Source organism: Equus przewalskii, chromosome 30 (assembly GCF_037783145.1).
Source record: "Equus przewalskii isolate Varuska chromosome 30, EquPr2, whole genome shotgun sequence".
NCBI lineage: Eukaryota > Metazoa > Chordata > Mammalia > Perissodactyla > Equidae > Equus > Equus przewalskii.
The window spans coordinates 1685406-1706967 of NC_091860.1; the positions used below are offsets into that span (position 1 = coordinate 1685406).

The following is a 21562-nucleotide window of genomic DNA, read 5'->3' on the forward strand; positions in this document are numbered from 1 at the left end:
AATTACACAATGCTGACATCGAATTGAATAGTAAGTAGACTTTTGACAACCATGTGGGCAATATGATTAGCAGACACTGATCTGGATAATTCATGCTCAAAAGCAAGTTAGGAAAAAAAAATCAAATCATCCAAACAAGTTCCCACGTGCCTGGTGCTACGCTGACAGTCTGTGTCATTTTCAGCAACCAAAAAAACAATCCCTTGGGGGTAATGAAATTGCCTGCCTCACCTGCCCACCTCCAACCAGACCCTCGGGATCCACGGTTTCTGAACACAAAGGAAGCCTCGAAGCCAAGCAGAGGCTAAATGCCCTACTCGATACTTTAAAATTTACTTCTTCTTTAATAAGGCTTCCTCTGTAATAAAGTTATGAAAATGTGCAAAAGCCTGAGAAATATATAAACGATGCTGTCAACAGAATCTCCCCTCCAAACTACATAACATAAATCTGGAGTGTAGTTTGGGGTGTGCATTCCCTGAAACCCAGCTAGAGGGCGCTGCACTATGGGCACATCATCGCCCTCCAGCAGGGGTTTCAGATCAACAACACGTGGAACAGAAGGAAAGAACCAGCATCAGGAAACTAAAGAGAGGAGGCCTGTTCCTGGGCTTTTCTTCTTGGGCGCACGCTGTTCTGTGCCTGTGCAAGGAAAGGGCGTGAAGAAAGCTTGCAAAGTTCAAGTTACAATGTCAATTTGAATGTCAATTTTAACACGGCATTTCCCCTCTATCAAATTAATCCAACATTCTCATTAAGACAATCCAAAGGCATTAAAAACAATTTTCTCTGTAAGCTCTTGTAGCAACCACATTTAAATCACACAAGACACACTAAAACCTCATAATCAAATAATATTAATATGGGTTGCAAGTTTTAAAAATTCTTATGAAAATTTCCCCACTACTATAAAATCTACTACAAACAAAAACCTCAACAAATATGTTCAACACAAAAATTCAGTAATTAATTGACGTGTTAATGAATTTTTTGAGATACAAGGTGACCTGAGGAATAATCCCTGCAATGAAGCAAAAGGACAATAATAATTCACTTCTCTTTCTTGTACGGCTTCAACTATTTCCTCCGACACAAATTTCTTCAAGACTAAAATGTGCTGGGAACTGTAAAGAATAAATGGTTTCCCTGAGAAAACATAAGCATGAGAGTCAAGGAGAGGAGATGAGGGGCACTCGGGCGAGCACAGTCTACACTGCACAATCTAAGAACCACCGTCATGAGCTCGAAGGGAAGAACAGCCCTCGGCGCGCACATCCTAAGGGTCAGAGGCTTAACGTGAAGCCTGCCCCATGGAGAGGCCAGTCCCGGCCTCAGGGTCTCCCCAGCCGTGAGTGGGAGCCTCGCAGCACGAAGGGCCAGTGTGCCAAAGCTCTCAATCTGCCAGAGGGATGCCAACTCAGCTTTCCAACTATTTAACAGTTCTAAAGTGAATGAAAGTCCTAAGTCCTACAGGTTTGTCTCAGGGTGCCCCATTGCTCTAAAATACCCTTTGGTCATTAAGCCATCTGTGCAACATCAGGACTCCAAGACTCACGGCCCACAAACTTCTCTTGCCCTGAATCCGCATCACCAAAAAGCTGCAATAACAAAGCTCCCCCCCACCCCCCACGAAGCCCCTGCCCCAGTGCTGCTTTCCTGTGCGGGGTCTGTTCTGCGCTGTGTTACGTGACACGGGAGGCAGGGCTGGCTCAGGCACCAACTCCTGCGAACATGCAGCACCGGCCAGCCAGGGACGTGCGTCCTGGGAACACATTAGACATGTGAAAAAAGTGTCAGGAATGCTTCTCATGCCGAATGTCTATAACGTTTTAGAAGTATATAAAAGAAAACACTAAGACAGCGTTTTCCTTGAAAAGGAGGGGCACACACTACAGCTAGCTCAGGCGAATTTGACCAGGAATGACAACTGTCTTGGTGACAGTGCAGATTCCACGCTTTCAGCAGGGCAGGGGAGCAGAGAGTAGTCCAACTGTGAGAGGTCCAATTAGGGATTATTTTTAAGGAAATAAAAGTTTATATTTTTGAAATAATGTGTATTTTACAAATTAAGTTATAAATATGTGGAATAATAAAATTTTAGAACTACACTGAAGCAGGAAGATCATCTGGTCCACCGATTCACATAATGTCCACAGTATTAAATAATCTATTATTTACATCAAGATCCACTAACACATGAGAATAGCTGGACTATATATTTAAGACGATTTTATTGAAGAGTTATTATGTGACCCGAATAATGAGATTATCCCTTTAAGACAGTTCCATTCAGATATCTGCCAGATACAAAGACGTGGATACAAATACGCACGCTCTGCGCACGCACACAATCCAAGCGCAGGACAAAGAGAAAGGGGGGACAGGATGAGACCTGCACTGGACCCCCAAACGACCAGGCATCCTTCTCCCAACGTCAGCCCTCACCTGCTCAAGTCCTGCCCACAGTCCTGCCCACAGCTCACCCTGAGCTCGCGCAGGCAGCGCGCCTCTCAGAGAACCGAGGGGCCTTGAGGCAGCACGCGCTCTCCTTTATCCTCGTCCTCCCGGGAAAGCAATCTGAAGAACCTGCAGCTCATCTCCAGCGCAGACCCAACCTGCTCCAGGCGGGGGCTGGGCAGTACCGCACTTCCTCAAACTTTCTAACCGTTGGCTCACACTCCACACTCCCTCCCGGTCAGCAGCAGCTCCGAGCTACTCCAACAAGGACTACTTCTCAGGCCTGATTCCCTCCTGGCTTCCGCCTAGCTGTCTAGCTACTCAGTCTCAGCCCCTTCTGTGGACTCCATCACTCTAAACTCCCCGCGACGTGATGGTCTTTCCTTTGCCCTCTACACTCTCTTCCCCAGGGGATTCTCATGCCCTCCCATTAATTCTTCTGCTCTCTGCTGAGTCCCAAATCCTTCCTCTCTGACCCGGTCTCTCTTCTGAGCTCACCCTGCCTGTGGACCACCTGAATGTTCCTCATGGGCACCCCGAACGGCAAACCAACCTGTTCTTCCACTTAACTGTCAGGCTTCCAACCAGAATCCGCAGAATATTCTTCAATCCTCCACCTCTCCTTTTGTCTCCTTGCACCAAGTACTATTGATTCTACCCCGCAAATGCATTTCCAAATCATCTTTCCCCCACGTGCCTCTGGCTGCTCTCTGGTATCCGAACGCCTCCACCACTTCTCACTTGTGTTAGCGTGGTAATCACCCTGCCTCCAGGCTCACCCCTTCAAACCATCCTTCCTCTGATGCCACTGTAATCTTTTTACCAAGCAAATCAGATCATGCCACCTCCCCGCTGACAGGATTCAGAGGCTCTGCACTGGGGAGGGGACATTCTCCATCCCTTCATCCCTCCAGGTCGCCACGCACTTCTTCCTCCCGTGTACGCCACCACTCAGACATAATTAAATGACGACAGTAACAACACTAACTTTTATTTAATGGCCATCAAATGTGAGCTAACAGAGCTCTGTATCCTTTACGTGTATTCACTGACAGCCCACAAACACCTAGCCAGGCAGGTAGAAGTCCCATTTCACAGTCAAAGGAGGTCAGAGAAACGAAGTAATGTTCCCAAGGTCAAATCTAAGACAGTGGAGCTCAAAGCCACATTTGTCTCACTCCAAAGTGCATGCCTTTCTACCAACAGGTGTTCACTTGAGGCATGTTCTCCCAAATCTTTTCATACAACACCCCAAAGGCCCTGTTCCTTCTCTGGCACCACTCATCCTTCAGAACCCTGCTGACGGACCTTCCTCAGGACTCCTCCCCGCCACCACGTGTCCGAGGCACCCTGTGCCGCCCTCCACGGCATGATCGCTCTCGTCATTTTCTGCTGTGTAGGGTCTGCACTGGAAGTGTCTTGGAGGTAGACTGGCTAATTTTCTCGAATCAGCAAACGAAGAACAGCTCCCTCCAAGGCACTAGACTGCCTTGCTGGCTCATAGGACTGCCACCACGAAGGAAGTCTGCCTCTACCACTGGGAGCTCAGTGCAGCCTCAGCAGAAAGGGGGGCACCGTGAGGCAACCAGCTGGCACACAGGCGCTCACAGCAAGGGCCTGTGCCCCAGGCAGCAAAATGCCCACGTGCTCACTGCAGTGGGGCAGTGGCTGGCAAAACAAAAGGGGCCAGGGGCCAGGCGCTCTTGTGGCCCTGCCGAGAACGAGCTGATGTGGACAAGGCGCTCGAGTACAGGCAAGGCAGGCGCAGAGCTGGAGTCCGAGAGCCTAGGAAGCAGCTCTGCCACTGATCAGCTGTATAGACCTGGGCAACTTACTTATGTAGGATGGTAACACGTCCCAGTTTACTGGGGACAGTCCTGGTTTGCCCCTGTTGTCCTGGAGCACCCCCTTTCACACTCAATAGTGTCCTGGTGTGGGCAATAAATTATAAGGTCACCTTATGCCTTACCTCCCCAAGATTCAATGTCTTCATCTGTAAAATACAGAGAGCAGAACCAAGCCCTCACCGTGGGGCTGTGGAGTACGTGGCACAGAACCCAGAGAGCTCAGCGCACAGAGGTGCTCAGTGAGCACTACGTCACTTAACAACACAAGCTCTGTGCTTTAACTTCCCACTTTCAATGGCAGGACAAAACTGTCCTGCTACTTCTCAGGGTTTGCCAGAAACAAATAAAAATAAAGCACTAGAAAATATGAGGTAATATTACTAGAGGAAAAGAAGATGCAAAAGTTTGTAAAAAACGATATACATGAAATCTCTAAAAATAAATGCTCCACAATTAAAAAAAAATACCCTAATTCTAAGGAGAGCAAACTGTGACTGTAACAGAAAGGCAGGACTCCGTGCACAGAGAATGAACTTGGCACCAGCATTCCTTTACGAAGAATTAACTGAAGGCCTGATGTGTGCAGAACAGGCGTGGGAGAGAGCACAGGAGAAGTGGAAAGAGAGGCGGTGCTGTGGAGGGGGAGTATTTTCTTCATCAGGAAAATTAAAATTTGTAGAAAACGATTAAGAAAGTATCTTTACTCAAGTCACACAGCTACTGTGGAGTGGGTGCAAGGACATTCTGCAGAAGTGCAGAGCCCGTCAAACCCAGAGCACTCACCGGAGTGGGCAGACACACATCCCTGGGCCGGGAGAGAGGAAGCTCCAGCATCTCCCTCCACCACCACCTCGGGCCTCAGAGGCACGACGACAAAAAGAACAGACAAAGGACAAACCCTTATCTTTGACCTCAAGGTGTTAATAAACTAATATTCCCTGGAAAGAAAAAGGAAGACTGAACAGCTTTTAGCAGGATCGATTTTTCACAGCAGAGGAAAACTAAAAAGTAGGAAAAGCAAATAGCCATGGAATTAAGAACAGATGTGGACAAAATCATTTCTCTATGAAAGCAAAAAAATAAACCAACATTGAATCTCAAGAACAAAAACTTGGAAATGCCGATTTTGAGGTAAAATTTTTGCTCTATTGTGAGTCACGCAGGCTGTCACTACAAAATAATGACAGTCACAGTTCACTGTAATCCGGGTCAAGTCTTGGCTTCCTTACGGCTCTGCGCACGACTCTATAATGAGAAGCACTTTTTCTCATTACACTTCTGGCTGTGAGGCGAAATCCAGAAAGAGAGCCCTACAGGACTGGCCTCACCCGAGGGAGAAGGCTCTCCTGATGGCACCGCGGGGGCCGTGCACTCCTCAAGAGGCGGCCCTGCACAGCGCTAGTTCCCTCGCTGCCCGAGTTCTTTCCGCAGCTATAAAAGAAACAGAGGCTCACTTCCAACATAACACTTCCCTACTATTACTTCGAGTCTTGAAAGCAGTGGTCATATATACTCCAGGCTGTAGTTCTGGGGGGAGGGGGGGAATAAGCTTATTCCAGAAAGCTGGGGGTAAAGTAGGGCGGATGCTTATCCAAGCGTAGGTCTCAAAAATGTTAATTTACAGAAAGACTCAAAAATGGGTTAGACCTGCCCCAGAATGTAAGAAACTGAAGTTTCTTTCCTATTCTGCTAGAGCTCTCTCTTCTACATAATTAGCAAACTGTCACAGAAAGTCAAGTATGCCCAATGTTCGCACAGTGCAAACGTTTAAGGGCCTTTCCATAGCCCATCTCCACAGCCACTCGCGACTACCCCGTGAGATGGGAGGGAGCGGCACCAACCCTCCCCACAGGTGACAGGACTACAGCACTTCACCAAGCGGCACAGTGGCCTGGCAACACAAAGCAGACAAGTATCAGAAGAACCGTAATTCAGCCACTTGACTCCCAATAAAGTGTCCTTGCTACACGAGGTTGTTCTTAAGATACATCCCTTCAAAATCCTCCATAAGTACAATTATATCGGTCAAAACTTTACTGGTTCCAAAAGGTCATTTCTTCCCTTGAGAGAAGTTTAAAAGTTTAAAGAGCCAAAGGAAGTAAAGAAAAGATGAGTTGTGCTTTGAAGAAACAAGTATCTTATTGCTGATCAGTTAAAAGTTGAGTTCAGAGGACTGCAAACAAAATATTAAAAACCAAAGACCAGCTACTTTGGAAAACAGTTTGATAATTCCTCAAAATGTTAAATATAGAGTGACCATATGACCCAGCAATTTTACTCCTAGGCATATACCCAAGAGAAATGAAAACAGATGTCCACACAAAAACATGTACAAGAATGCTCACAGCAGCATTACTCACAATAGCCAAAAGGTGGAAACCCAAATGTCCATCAACTGATGAACGGATAAACAAAATGTGGCATATCCATATAATGGAATATAATTTGGCCATAAAAAGGAATGAAGTTCTAATATAAAACACAGATGAACTCTAAAAACATTACGGTAACTGAAAGAAGACAGGCACAAAAGGCCACGTAGTGTATGATTACATTCATATGAAATGTCCAGAACAGACAAATCCATAGAGACAAAAAGTAGAGTAGTGGTTGCCAGGGGCTGGGGGGCGAGGAGGGGGTGACATGTGGAGGGGGTGGTGGGGCTGGAAAATCACCATTTTGCAACCCAAATTATAAAGATTGGCTCAGGCAAGAATGATCAATGGATGTTAAATCTTTGAGGTGGGGATTAGATTAGGATATTTGCATGGCCCACAGACTGCTTATGAGTTGTAAGGGGAAAACCAGTAAACAGTCAGTAGAGAATCTGGAGAGCACGCTGCAGGGTGATCAAAGTCAACATCACCAACAAGGTCAGATGTGTGTCCAGATTTGATGCACTGAGAAGGGCAAGCGAGCATTGCACGAAGTACGCTGGCCCCAAATGCTTACCTGAATCCTTAGACAAATCCAAACTGAGAAGCATTCTGTGAAAGAAACACCTGGCCCTGTATTCTTCTACAGTGTCAATGCCACGAAAGACAGAGAAAGGCTGAGGATCCCTCCAGATAAAGGAGACCAAAGGGCACACTGACTACATGCCACGTGTGACCCTGGATTGACACTGGTACCAGAGGAAAACATGCCACACTCAACACAACTGGAATAAGAACAGTTCATGAAAAAGAACTGTATAATGTTAAATTCTTGATTTAATAACAAAACTGTGATCACACAAAAAATATCCTGTTCCTAGGAAACTCACAGTGGAGTATTAGGGGGTAAAGGGTATGACGTAGGTAACCTACTCCCAAACAATTCAGAATAAGTAACACAGGACAATGATCAGAGAATGAGCTCAAAGTAATGAAACATGGCTTACAACTGGTGAATCTGGGTAAAAGCTATATGGGAATTTTCTGCATTATTATTACAACTGTTCAAGAAGTTTGAAAATTTTCAAAATAAAAGTTAAAAACCTACAGATAAAAGTCAAAGAACAGACCGCAACACACAGATGCTGGGATGAGAGTCTCGGCTTAATGGGTAAGGGAAAGACAGTCTGCTTCTTAGAGGGCTTTTCTGACAAAGTCCTGCTCCTTCTCAGACTTCATGTTTTTGCCTTTCCTCTCTCTGCTCCAGAAGTCCCTGAGCAAGGTGACGAAAGTGAAAACTGAGGTTGAGAGCAACAAAGCGAAACGTGAAATGGCATAGCGAAGAGGTGAGGCATCACGCAAGGCCTCGAGCGCCTGAGCAGCTCCTAGTCCACCCTCAGCAAACGCCAACAAAGGAAGCGCAAGTCACAGGCCGATGTCAAATGAGAATAGCTCCCTCCCCTACACAGCAGTGTGAAGCAACGTGAGAACCAGGCAGCCACGGTCAAGACTCTGTGCTGGCTTATTCAGAGAGGAGATCCCAGCACCACGTAGAAATGATCGGGGCTTCAAGCACAGCAATGCCACTGAGAACACACCACGAATGTTCTAGGATAAATCATTAACATCAGCTCAGTGATCCCTCCACTCATGTGTTTTAACAAGAACAATGTTTCCAAAATGACCTACAGAGGCACTAGGGAGCAATTCCACCTGTCAGCCATCCTGGGTTTGTACAGACCATGACACCTGACAAGTATCAGTCTCTCTGTGCCTCACCACCAGGGTGTCAGAATGAAGGAAGGGAAGGGTGGGTGAAGGAGGCAACAGGAAAGGGTAAGAAAAGAGAAATTTTACAGATGCAAACAAACATACAAGGAACGGACATCCTACACAAACTTCTCACCCACATCAACACTTCTGTGTGTGCAGCCTTATCATTTCCAGACATTCTACCAAAAAGAAAAATTAAGAAAGAGAAAATAACAAAGTGTCTCCCCCATATCAACATCCTGTGTCAAGCAGAGTGGGTTGTGTGAACCAGAGTGTCGAAGGGTCCTCGAGCGAGGTGTGAAGATGCTGTACTCCGCATTATTGTTGCAAGTTTCCTCTAAGTTGAAATTATTTCAAAATGTAAATTGGAATCCTTAATGTTACTGGATTTTAAAATCTTACTGAGATTAACACCTTACTGAGGCTTCTTTCACACCCTGCAAGCATATTGTATTGATGCTAATGTACCAGCCACTCAATAAATTTGTGTTATATTAAGAGCAAATCTCCCAAAGAGGCAAAAGGTAGGTTTAGAATTTTTAAGTTTTAAGTTCTTGGATCAAGCTCATTTCATTCCTGACTTGCATGGATTAACAGGTGAAGAGCAGACCCAGAAGAGACCCTGTTTTACAAGGAACCTCCTCCTATTCTGTTCAAAGCCAGAAGGCAGAATCAATTCGGAACTGAACTATTTAAGAAGACCATGGGGGAGTGGAGGGAAGGGTGAAACAGGTGAAGGACATGGTGAGAGATGCAAACTTCCAGCCACAAAATGAACAAGTTTTGGGGACGTAATGTACAGCACAGGGAATACAGTCAACAATACTGTACTAACTTCGCTGACGACAGGTGGTCACTAGTTTTATCAAAGTGATCATTTGGTAATGTAAAAAAATGTTGAATCACTATGTTGATACATGAAAACAAGACGAGAACAATAAACCCTCTAATACAGTATTCCCAAACAGAGCTGAACAGAACGCATTCCATCCAGAGAATCCTGGTATTCACAATTACTAAAAAACTATATCCATATTCAAAATACCAGAGAGACTTCCATCAGTTTTGACACTGACCTTGGAAAATTAAACAATTTGCCTATGCTCCGATGGGCAACATCACATATTTATATGGCGCTATAATTAGTTTGCAAATCACCTTCCTCTCCACTATATCATGTGAGTCAGGTGGGCCAGAACTATGCCCCATTCTATGAGCCAGGAGCAGTGACACTACAAGACTTTTTCAAGGCCCCCAATTAGCAGGTGATAGATCTAGCGCTTGAACAAAATTCTTATAGCTCCAAGATCAGTTAACAATGTGACTCTTGCTTCTGATAAATAACACTGTTTACTTTATTCGCTCGCAAAGTTTCCAGAACTATCACCTGTCTCAATATTAAGACAAATACTGTGACTGTTTTGCATGAGAGTAAGGGATGCTGGCCATTCAACCCCTGACTCATTCTTTTTTTTTTTTTTTTAAAGATTTTATTTTTTCCTTTTTCTCCCCAAAGCCCCCCGGTACATAGTTGTGTATTCTTCGTTGTGGGCTCTTCTAGTTGTGGCATGTGGGACGCTGCCTCAGCGTGGTCTGATGAGCAGTGCCATGTCCGCGCCCAGGATTCGAACTAACGAAACACTGGGCTGCCTGCAGCGGAGCGCGCGAACTTAACCACTCGGCCACGGGGCCAGCCCCCTGACTCATTCTGTTTTAATATCTTTTTTAACTTCTTAGAATGATCAATTCACTTCAGGTATGTTGTCACCAAGTGGCAAGAGGATGTCAAAGAAAAATTAGCCTAAAGTAAAAGGCATGATTTTTCACTAAGTTTCAGGAAAGTGATTCAAGACTCCAGTCACCTACAATGCCACTCACAATTTATAATCAGAGACTTCCACGTTTTAATTAAAAGATTCATTAAAATAGCTAACCTTGAAGAAAAAGCAAAGCTAAAACTTCAGCAAATTTTAAATGAAGTAAAAACTTTAATAAAGCCCTTTACAGAAGACTTTTAAAAATACCTAGTGTATCTTTCATAATGTATTAAATTTTCCTAGAACTGTTCATTCTAACTACATCTAAGACCTAGGTGCTGATTAGAATATTAATCTGTATAATTCACCCTGATTTAACTTACAGTCAAAACTCCCAAGGGGGTTTATCCTCAAATGGTTTCAAGCTTTAAATCCTATGATAATTCTCTCAGAAGCAGTCTCCTTCTACCTAATGCTTTAGGTCTCACTTGGCTGTTCTAAGCCAGTCGAAGGCCCACCTCTTTTCCAGCCTGGGGCTCCATTCTCTGCCGCCAGCCCCCCCCCCCCCCCCCCCCCCCGCCCTGGAGGATGCCCCGGGCACAGCCCACTCCTCTCACTGGTTGCTGGCTGGGGGCCAGACAACAGTGCTTTTCCCCGTGTTGTGGAAGTTAAGTCCTCCCAGGGGCAGAGCCGAGCCATCCCCGCCTCTCTTACACAGCTTTTTTATATCCACGGCATTCACTCTTCTTAAACAACAGCCGCTTTATAGATTACCTGAGCAACATGTGCTAAGTAGGTTCTTCAGAAACTTAAAGGAGAGATGACAGAAACAACATCCCTCACAATAAAGCAAAGAACAAGAGCTTTCCTAAACAAGGGCAAAGAAAATCTGTCCTTCCAGAGTTTAACAACAAATTAAATTACAAATTTCAGTTGGGACCCCTACTCAGAAATGAGTTCTACAGACTATCCTATAAAAATTTAATTATGCACGTTATCTCTAACTCCAGATAAACTAGCTAAACCACCTCTGTGCATGTGGGAACTGGTGTTCCCACCTGGGCGCCAACCCCAGCTCCAGCGCTTATTCAGCAAACTTCTTTGTGCCTCACTTTCCTCCTCTCTAAATGGGAATGATAAATAGCACCCACCAGCATGGTTACTGAGTAAGCACATTAAACCAGTGAGAACAGAGCCTGGCACAAACATGGAAAAGCTCTCAATAGATTATACTGATCATTATGACTACTCAACCTTTCTCTACTGCTCTAACTCGTTACACCAAAGTGTCTCAAAACCTGAAAGGCACAGCTGGTTTGTTAGCCTAACTGAATCTGCAGGCAATTTTACTCGAATCCTATTGCAGTGTGTGGGATGGCACATTCCAGCTGCTTTTCCCAGCATGGACAGTACTGATGTACTGCTTTGTAACCAGGTCTGCTCACAGACTGGAGAGTCACGCTGTTACATGGTCATCTGCTGTGTGAGATACTTAGCACCAAGATTTCTTTTATATAGGAACAAGTGTGTAGAGCAGATTTTGACATCTGCATGATTTCACTCTTTGTGTCAGGAGATCACAGGTTTTACAGAGCTTGCCTGAGAGCTGGGCTGGGTTACAGAGGATGCACAGAGCTGGAATGCACAGCCTACATTCTAATCCAACAGATGTTGGGTCCAACAGATGTTTACCCAGTGTGTGGCAGGTGTCAGGACTGTGCGTGACACAAGGTGTAAGGTTAAGAGGGAGAGAATATAAAAATAGAGGGGCAGATGAGCAGCAGGAGAGCACAGCTCTGTCTCATCGGCCATGATGAGAACAGGTGGCATGGACAGTCTTGTGTCCCCTCCCTGCATTCCACTGACAGAGCACAGTGCCCAGTGAAGGGGCCTGGCCGCAGTCTCCACTCATCTCCTTCCCTTGCAAGCTCCTTGGCAGACGTGCTGAATGGAAAGTGTTCAAGTGCACCCAGCAGACAAAGAAGTGAAGCAGGATTCACAGATTTAGTTCAAATCTCTCTAATTTCTATGTCCAAGTACATACTACTTTTGGAAAAAAAGCAGGCACAGCAATTTTCAGCACATTTTCCTCATGACACATGCAGTAATTTCACAGATGCTTTCCACTGATGCTTCAAAATTTGAGAGCCAGGCAAGAGGTCATGAACTGCCTCATGAATGTGACAAAAGCTGTAGACCCTCTCTCCGACCCTTAGAAGACCGTGTACACACATGCACAGTGACGCTGCATACAGCATCCTTGGGCTAAGCACGAAGCCCCTTGAGTGCGTGGGCCCAGCATCTGAGTTTCCTGCCAACCACATTTTGTCCAGATTTTTCAAAGGTCAGGGAAGACAATAGTAAGGCTCTTTAACACACAGCTTCAGTGCCAAGTTCTTCAAGATCTGCAAATACTTAAATGCAGAGAGTCTAGAAATCCTGAAAAAAAAACAAACTTGTAAGGCCGAATACAGCATTTTGTTTTCAATACGAGAATTTTGGTAATTCACTTATGTCACCATTCCATTCCTCATGGAGACAGTGTCCTTTCCTAAAGAAAGGGACACACATTTAGAAGGAGAGGAACGGGTGGCTGTAACTTGCCTAGTGGTGGGGCTCCACACTTCAGAGAGGTGCAAGGCGGGGACCCACAGTCGGGGGCGGGGTGGAAGGGTAAGGGAAGTGGAGACAGAGCCAGTGGCTGCACCTGTTGCTCAAGGACGAAGGACAGAGCACCTCACAGGGACACTTTATGCCTCGCCAGCAGGGGAACGAGATACTGCTCAGAATGGACAAAAGACTAGAGCTGATTTTTCAAAAATCCTTTTAAATTAAAGTGTTGTCAAGTTTATCCTTTCTTTGAGCATCAAAAGAATATGCAGACTCTACTGGGCCTGTAAACGACAATCAGTGAGGAGAGAGTGCGGAGGCAGACAGCCTCATGGGAAACGGTCATGTGTTTATTCAAATGGAACTGAGGCACAGAAATAAGAAGAGTGATTTGGGGGTAGGGGCAGAAGAGAGAAAGGATTGGAAAATTAACAGATGTGGCTTTCAGTTGGACCTGAGTGGTGTTGCTGTGGTCTTGTTCACACACGTCTTCCCATGAAGCAGCAGTGTGGGGCTTCTGGAAAACGTCGGGGACAGTGGGTAAAGACCACACCACACTTGTCCAATTACAGCCAAACTGAGCAGAAATGCACTGCAACATGTTCGCACTTCAAATAGCAACAAAATACATGAACCATTTTCACCCATCACAGGCAGAGTTATTACAGCTCTTTACACCGTACAGTCAGCATGAAGAACACGGGGAGACAGCGTCACTTACATGGTTAATGAAGAGACTCTTGCGTTTTTCTCTCACTGTGAAAACAAAAAATGCAACAGAAACGTTACACGCTGCATGCCAACCCCCTGCAGGTTGCTGAGGACTGGGCCTGTGTTGTGGGCCCATCCTTCCACCAACCAACATACCCGCTGCTCAGTTACCACTTATAAGAACATGTGACCTGCACAGATGCAGAACCGAACTCGCTAACACAGTGATCCACGTGCCCACCTAAACCACAGCACCTGGACAAAATTACTGCCGCTGTGATTAACCGAGGGGACAGCTTTCAATAACTAAACAAAGGATTAAATAAGTAAACTTCATAGTACTTGTATGCGTGCATTTGTTTAAGATGATTAACAAATAACAGGACTATTTATCTCCAACCCAATTAGACCCATCAGGTCTGTGCTATATGAGTGAAAACTAACTAACAGCAAGAACACCCACAACAGCAGTGAATACAGGACAGATAATGCACGTCGGAGTGGCATTCATGGAAACTAAGTACTGTCCACGCTGGGTGTGGTGAATAACCTGGGCTTCCATCTGGGAGCCTCTGGAACACCCTGTAGCACCCCTCCGTCAGTGGGGCTGCTAAAGCTCACGACTGTCCTGTTGAGCAGACCACTTCTCACACTGCTGTCGGCGCAGCACCTGCACTGAGTGGCTCAGCCTAGGGCCCAGACCTTAGTGTTGCTCAGAATAGGGGCCTTGGCCCCAGAGATGTTTAAAGGTGACAGGCAACCCAGAGGAGCTTTTTAATAAACTAGCATCATTGAATTTTGCATTTTCTTTCCTCAAGACTTACTTTTGAGGGTACATAAGAATCAAGCGACACATTTACTGAGCAGGCCCACTACAGGCAGAGGACATAAAGAATAGGTGTCCTTCAAGGAGACGACATCCTGGGTCCCTGGGAATCAACAGTGCTATCTCAGGTCTCCTAAAATGACAGCGTACAAATCCACGTCTCATCTAAGGAGGGTGCCCTCCCCCGGAACTCACTCCCACATGCAGGTGCCCTCATTTTCACAGGCCTCCGGCGGACCGGATCCAGGGGCCTGGGACCTGCATTGCCAGCTTTACCTTTCATTCTTTGACTCACAAGGAGACCGTCGTCTTTTCCTTAGAAGTCCTATCCTTTCTGGAATGAGTGCTGTCCCTCTTCCTATCTCAAAGATATTCAGGGTACAAAAGCAGAAAGCAGTCTGAGGACACGGTGGGAGAGGTGCCTACCCAGCCCGTCAGACCAGCACACAGAGCTCAAGTGCAGACATCAGCGGCGGACTGGGTCTGCTGGGCACAGTGGGGAGGCAGCAGGGTTCCTTCTGACCTAACTCCAAATAAGCATCCACATGTGAACCAGAAGAAAAGGAAAGTGAGGGGCTGGCAGGAAGCACTGGGTCTTAACTTCCTGGCATATATGTTTCGTGTGCACATGCATGCGTGTGTTTTCTTTAATACTCAATTATTGTGCATCTAGTCAGGGCTGCTCTACCACATGGGCATCTGACGAGGTTTCCACGGTGACTTCCCACTGGCTAGAGGAATCTGGGAACACTTTCTACACAGACGGGAGACCTGCCAGGGTTTCCAGCAAATTCCACAGATGACACTGAGCCCTTCCTAGGGCATCCCAGCAATAGGTTTGTGCAGAGGCTCTGTCTCCCAATTGTGGGAACCGTCTCTGAGGTCCCCTCGCACCCTCCCTCCATCGCCCCCTGCCTCCAGCAGATAAAGATACCCACGCCTAGAGAATTACTGGAGCTTCTTACGCAGGCACTAGCGAAAAGATTAAGAATCATTCCAAAATGGGAGTGTGAGCTGAAATACAGAATCCTCAACAGTTCTGGCTGAAAGTTTTAACAAGAAAGCTTTAAAACAAACAAAAACAAAACCACAGTAGATGAGGAGGAATATTGTAACAGTGCATGCTGTTCTTTACATCTCCTATAAGGAGAAAACTCAGGAAGAACCAGGCCAAGTCTACCAGCCCAGGTGCTCCCACTTAGGGCAGTGAGCAACAAGAATGCACCGAGACTGCTACAGAGCCAAATCCATTCCAGAACCTCAGTGTTACACAAACGAACACCTACACACCACCTGTTTCCTCAGAGCAACTGGGCCTGCTAAACCTGGTCTGCACTTGGGGTTCGTGGGCCTGAATCCAGCGCCCCCTTCCTGTATTGTTTTGTAACGCTGCTCCTAAGAGGGCCTTTGCAAAATCAGGTCTGCACAGCATCTCAGAGGCTCCTCCACATGGGCACCCCTATGACTGACTGCTTCTTCGAGTGTCTCCTGAGTCCCCAAAGCACCTGCCTGTCCCTATACAGCCAGGAAGAATTCCCAACACGCAAGTTTGTACCGGGTAGTCCCGACCATAACAGCCCGGATCTGGGCAGACATGCATGCCCAGCTGGGCTAATTCTCTCTCCTGGGAATCTGGAGAGGCTAGTCCATCAGGGCCAGCTCCTGACCTAAAGGTATGGGGTGGGGCAGGGTGAGGTGTGTCTCCTGCTGTGTGGAAAAAGAGTTAACACAGCACGTCTGACTGCCATCCCTAAGAAGCCCTGCTCACAACGGAGGCCATTGGCTGGCATCTGGGAACGTGGATTTGGGGAGGGTCCCCACCATTCCCTGATAGGAAAGGCTCACTGTGCCAAAACTGGACAAACGACAGTGTATGCTGAACTCCTGCTTTCTTCCTGAAAGTGTGGAATTGGGGTACATACCTGGCAGAGGCCGCCTACAGAACCAGCCCTCAGTAGAAATCCTGGGCACGAAACCTCTGAGGCACCTCCTTGGCTGGCAATGCCACTAGTTGCTACTGGGTAAATGAAGTGCATCCTGTGTGACTCTCCTTGGAGAGGACTCTTGGAAGCCTAGACCTGGTTTCCTCCACACTTCGCCCAGCCACATTTTCCCTGTACTGATTCTGCTTCATATACTTTCTTTGTAAAAAGTCACAGCCCTGAGTGCGACTGTCCTTGAGGCTATGATTCCCCCTACCGAATCACCAAAACTGGAGGTGGCCTTGAGGACCCCCAATACAGCTGCCATGCAGAGAAGAATGGGAGCAGGAGATGGGAAAAAGGTAGGGGCTTCTGTAGACCCGTTAGGGCTCTTAGGCCCTAGTTCCAATGACTCATAATGTTTCCGAGTTACCCTGGTGCAGTTATAATTAATTATTCCTTTTCCCCTAAGCTAGTTGGAGCAGAAGAAGACACCACCATGGGGAGAAAACAATAAAATAAGTGGACTCTCTTACACTGGCATCACCAAAAAAGATGGATAAAATTACCCAAATCTACATCTGTCTTTAAAATACATTTGAAACACTGAGTCCATTAATCAGTTCTGAAATTCAAAGTGCTTCAGCCATTTGTTTTATGTAATGGTATAAGAAACATGCCAAATCATTTCTGACATTGGCTTTAATCTTTTCAAATCTGAATATTTTTGGTTACCAATAACGTATCAGTCAAAATCTCTGGAATTCTCAGAATTCCTACATAATTGAGAGCACTGATAATTGTATTTTGCTTTGTTGGGAAAATAGGCAATAAACTGACGTGGATCATAAACCTGACTTCCCTGGGAGAATAATAGCTATCTCCTTTGATCCCATCTATGATGGTTCGTTGAAAGGATTTTTAACTGGTTACTGCAATAGTCCATAATGACTCAGACAGAAAATGTACTAGAGGCTTTAAAAGTAAGCCATCTAAAAATCAGCAAAAACACTACTGTTGGCATTACAAGTCTTCTCCAGATAGAATGAGGAGTGAGGAGTAAATGGCAGCGTCTGTGATCTGAGGGATAAACAACTTAGGTCACTTAGGGTGCTACAGGATACTCCCTTGCCACAATGTCACAGAAATAAAATTTCTTTACTCTTAAAAATGCAACTTTCTGAAAAAACCTAGTGCCAATTATTCGAGGATTTGTTAACAATCTAAATGCAATTTCAGCTAACCCCCTTTACAGACAGGCATTAGAAAAATTACCTTGGTTTCCCCTGTTCCATCTCTAAAACAGACCCCCCAAGGCAAGTGTCAGCCACCACAGCCACAGGACATCAGGACTGAAGAGGTCCTCAAATACGTGCTCCAACCTCCTTCCTATGACAAGGAGGCAGCAGCCCACGCAGGCCCAGACAGGGAGCATCCAGACAGGGGCAGGCAGGAGACAGGCCCCTGGGCTCCTCGGGCCTCCTCTGCACTGCCCTCCCTCCACCCCAGCAGCGCTGTGCCTGGCACCTGCGCAGAACAAGTGCCACTGGACAGTTGCTAATTAGGATCTGGTATGTGCCGAGTTCAGCTATTCCACAGAGAATTACTTAGCTTATAAATTACTCTGGATGTGAAGGACTGGCAGGCTTTGACAAGAAGGTATAGAATTACATAATTTTGTTCTGAGATGTAAAACTGATTGCTGAGATAGCAAAACCAATGTAGACCACAAAATCTGGTTCAAAAGAAAAGGTTTTGTTTTCCTGTATTGTTTCCTGTGGGGAGAAAAGATCAGGCTTTGAACAATCGAAAGTTCAGTATTTTCTTATAATAAGTTTGATATTAGCATACAATTCCCACCATTTTCATTAATTCAGTGAATTAAGTCATTCACTTAATTCAAAACACAACTGTTGAGCCCCTGTGAGGAGCAAAGTGTGGAGGCAAATGCAAAGATACCCTGAGGCCACGCCTTGCTGAGCACACAGCCAAAACCAGTGACTGGACACGGATGTGCACCCCGCTGGGATCACCCACCATGCGTGCGGGCCCTGCACAGGGTGCATCTCGCTCCGCAGGAGGGCAGCTTCTCCAGAACTCTGGCCCACTCTGAACTGTCCTACATCTGCACTGATTTCTAGACCTGCACAGAGAAACGGGACTTTCTGCACATTCAGAGTGAAATCTAAGTAAGCAAGGCAGATGAAACAAAAACGCAAAGATAAGAAAAACTTCAAAGATGTCTAGAGCAGACCAGGGGTGGGGAGCAGGAAACTCCAGCGAGAGAAGAGAAGCAGAAGGAGGTAAGGATATAAGCAGAAAACCGTTCAAAGACCATGTGTCCGTTTCGTACACTGCCAACTCAGCCTGGAGAACACCTCGGGCCCAAGGACTCCCTCAGAAGCACAGAGATCTAAATCAAGTGGGTTCTTTTAAAATTTTCTTCTGATTATAAAAGAACTGCATGCTTACTGCAGAAAAATTAGAAAATACAGAGCACTACAAAGAAGAAAATACAAATAAAAATTTAACTTTGGAAAATACAGAAAAACATAACAGAAGATATACAACCCAACACAACCAAGAAATAATCACTATTACTATTTAGGTGTGTCCCCTCTCAGAAAATCTTCTCTTTATGCATACTTATACAGATGTGCTACGTGCATTTTTTGCAAACTAAGACATTTATATATAAACATGTACAAATATACATGTGCACACACACAAACAGAATACTGCCCATTTTTCTGTTGGTGTGTTAGCATGTTCACTGGATGTATAATAATTCTTTAATACATCAAGGTATTACTCCTTTTTCATATGTATTGCAATATTTTTCCCATTTGATGATTTAATTTTTAGGATCCGTTTTGACAAGAGTTTTCACTTTTAGGTTATTTCTTCCATTGCTGTTTGAAACTTACATGCTTCCTCCCCCATCCTGAGATCAATATTCACTTACATTGTTTCTCGATGTTTATGATTATATTCATCACAGTTAACCCAAAACTTGTCAGCCCACCAGAGACCCATTCTGGCACATGGTGGTGAGGCTGCCATTTGGTTTTTCAGGTGGGTTCAAAGTGCTGTGTATACTTTTATAAGAACTGCTATCAAATGCTGCCCCCATTTCAGACCTGACCTCTTCCTGGTTTGCTTCCAAGGTACGTGGAAGCAACTCTTAAATGGGAAGGTCAGTCTGTCTGTATCAAGGAAACATGGACAGAAAAAGATGGCCTGGGCACAGCAGAGCCCAGAGCCCACTCTCCACTTTTCTGCTGGTATCCATCACCTCTCCTCCTGGTCAGTTCCAGTGTTCTGAGGTGAGGTGCTGCAGTCAGCATAAAAAAGGACGCGAAACCAAGACAAACTAAGGGAAGACGGCAGAGACCCAGGTCAGGGAAGAAACTCAATCCAACCGAGCAAATGAGAACTACGCTCCAGAGCAGGGGCTGCACTCACTGAGAACGTATGTTGTCTTAGGTACTGTGCTCAGAGCTTTGATGGATTTCGCAGTCAGTCCTCTCGACAATCTCACGAGGAGGTACCAACTATCTTACAGATGAAAACCTGCAGTTCAGGAAGACCACGTGGATCAGATGCGCAACATCACGCAGGCAGGGATGAAGCTAAGCCTGCAGCTCCAGCAGGTGGATTCCAGAAAGCTGTGCTTTTAATCACCACTGTCTTCAGGAAATCGTTCCAAGGTGTTAACTGTCCTTATATGGTAATGTCCTCAGGTTATCAACAAAATTCAGCTTCCTCCCAAGATGTCTCGGGCAGATGACCAAAAACATCAACCATGTAAAGTAGGCAATAAACCAGAGCAGATGTGGAAAGTGTAGAAAGGGTTAGCCTGTGCTAGCAGAACGGGGACGAAAGGTCCTCGGAGTTTAAAAGTGAGAGCTTCTTGCTACCAGCCAGCAGGCTAGAGGACCTAACAGCAGCACACAGCTGTGGTGGAGTGGGGACCAAGCCCACCCGCCTGGGGAATGCCCACCTGGAGCCTTTGCTCTGGGTCTCTGCTCACTGAGCAATCTCTGACAACTGCATCTGGGGGAAGCACGGGTCAGGAGAGAGGGTACAGTAAAACGCACAATGAGACACACCGGCATTCTGGATCTGACCTGGCCTCAGCTGAGTGTGTACTGTGCAAGCAGCTTTCTCCAGACCGGAAGACCCAAGAAACCAGACACCGGGGCAGGGAGATGCTTCCAAGAAAAGCAGGCCAGAGTCCAAAAGAGGCCTCCCTCACCCACTGACCTCACAGGGCCCTGCACGGCCAAGAGACCTTGCATCTACCCACAGCTTGCGCAGCTCAAGGATGACTGCAGAGCCAGGGAGCTGTCCAGAGGGCAGGAGGGTCCTGTCAAATTCAGACGGGGGAGGGAAGTCCAAATACACGGCCTGGGCCTAAAGGACTGACATTCCCTGTGCCCCAAATAATGGATGTGCCCCTTTTTAATGGAGTTATGGAAGGTGGAAGAAAGTGGCGCTGCAGCATAAAACAGAAAAGCGCCTGGGCAGGGAGCTGCGAGAACGCCATGGCACATCTGCCAGGGTGGATCATGACTCCCAGCCTGCCTTCTTTCATTACTTCATCCACTCCACCCCTCTCCTTTCTAGGTTTCTTCCACGTGCTGGCCTCTGCATTTGGTACAGAGAACGCACCCCGAGGAAGACACAGTCTCCATCCTAAGCAACATGGAATTTAGTTGAATAAATAGACCTACTATCTCTTTATTTACAAACCATAAAAAAAATAACCTCCAGCAACAGAGGAATACACAAATTACGGTGAACTTAATGCCACTAATTTTACGGTACACTTTTATTCTACTTGCCACTAAGAAAGAAAGAAAAATGCTGCCCATGAAATTTTGACAAGCCAGGGCCTGCCCCCCTTTCAGGCTGTTCCGATGGGGGCTGGTCTCTCGGGAGGGCGAAGCGCAGGCAAGCCAAGGGGGCACCCGAGAGGCCGGCTCCGGGCCGGGGCAGCTCAGAACGGGGTGCACGGTGGGAGGGGCCCCAGGTGACCGGCCATGGGCCACGTCAGGGCCTCACGTTCCCTGTGGGTGGGTGGGGCGCCACGGAGGCGCAGTCTAAGCAGGGAGGCCAGGCTGCGCCCACGCTTCGGGGCGCTCCCGCCGGCTCCGTCCGCGGCCTGGGGAGGGAAGGGCGGAGGGGTGGACGCCGGGAGAGGCCGTGGCCACGGGCCGAGCGCGAAGACCCGGAGAGAGGGAGGAGGACACACCGGGCGTTTAGGGAAGACCACAGGACT

The 21562-nt window shown here is 46.5% G+C and overlaps 1 protein-coding gene across 21 annotated transcripts in view; it reads right to left on the reverse strand.

The window, feature by feature from the left end:
* CCNY (cyclin Y) overlaps positions 1–21562 on the reverse strand; it is a 318347-nt gene that overhangs the window by 35066 nt on the left and 261719 nt on the right. For 20 of the 21 annotated variants that reach the window (XM_070601618.1, XM_070601616.1, XM_070601613.1 and 17 more), the window contains one exon: positions 13541–13575. The exons of the other annotated variant lie outside the window; for it this stretch is intronic. In XM_070601618.1, coding sequence (XP_070457719.1) covers positions 13541–13575 — 35 coding nt within the window. The remainder of the gene's footprint in view (positions 1–13540; positions 13576–21562) is intronic. 21 annotated transcript variants of the gene reach the window in all.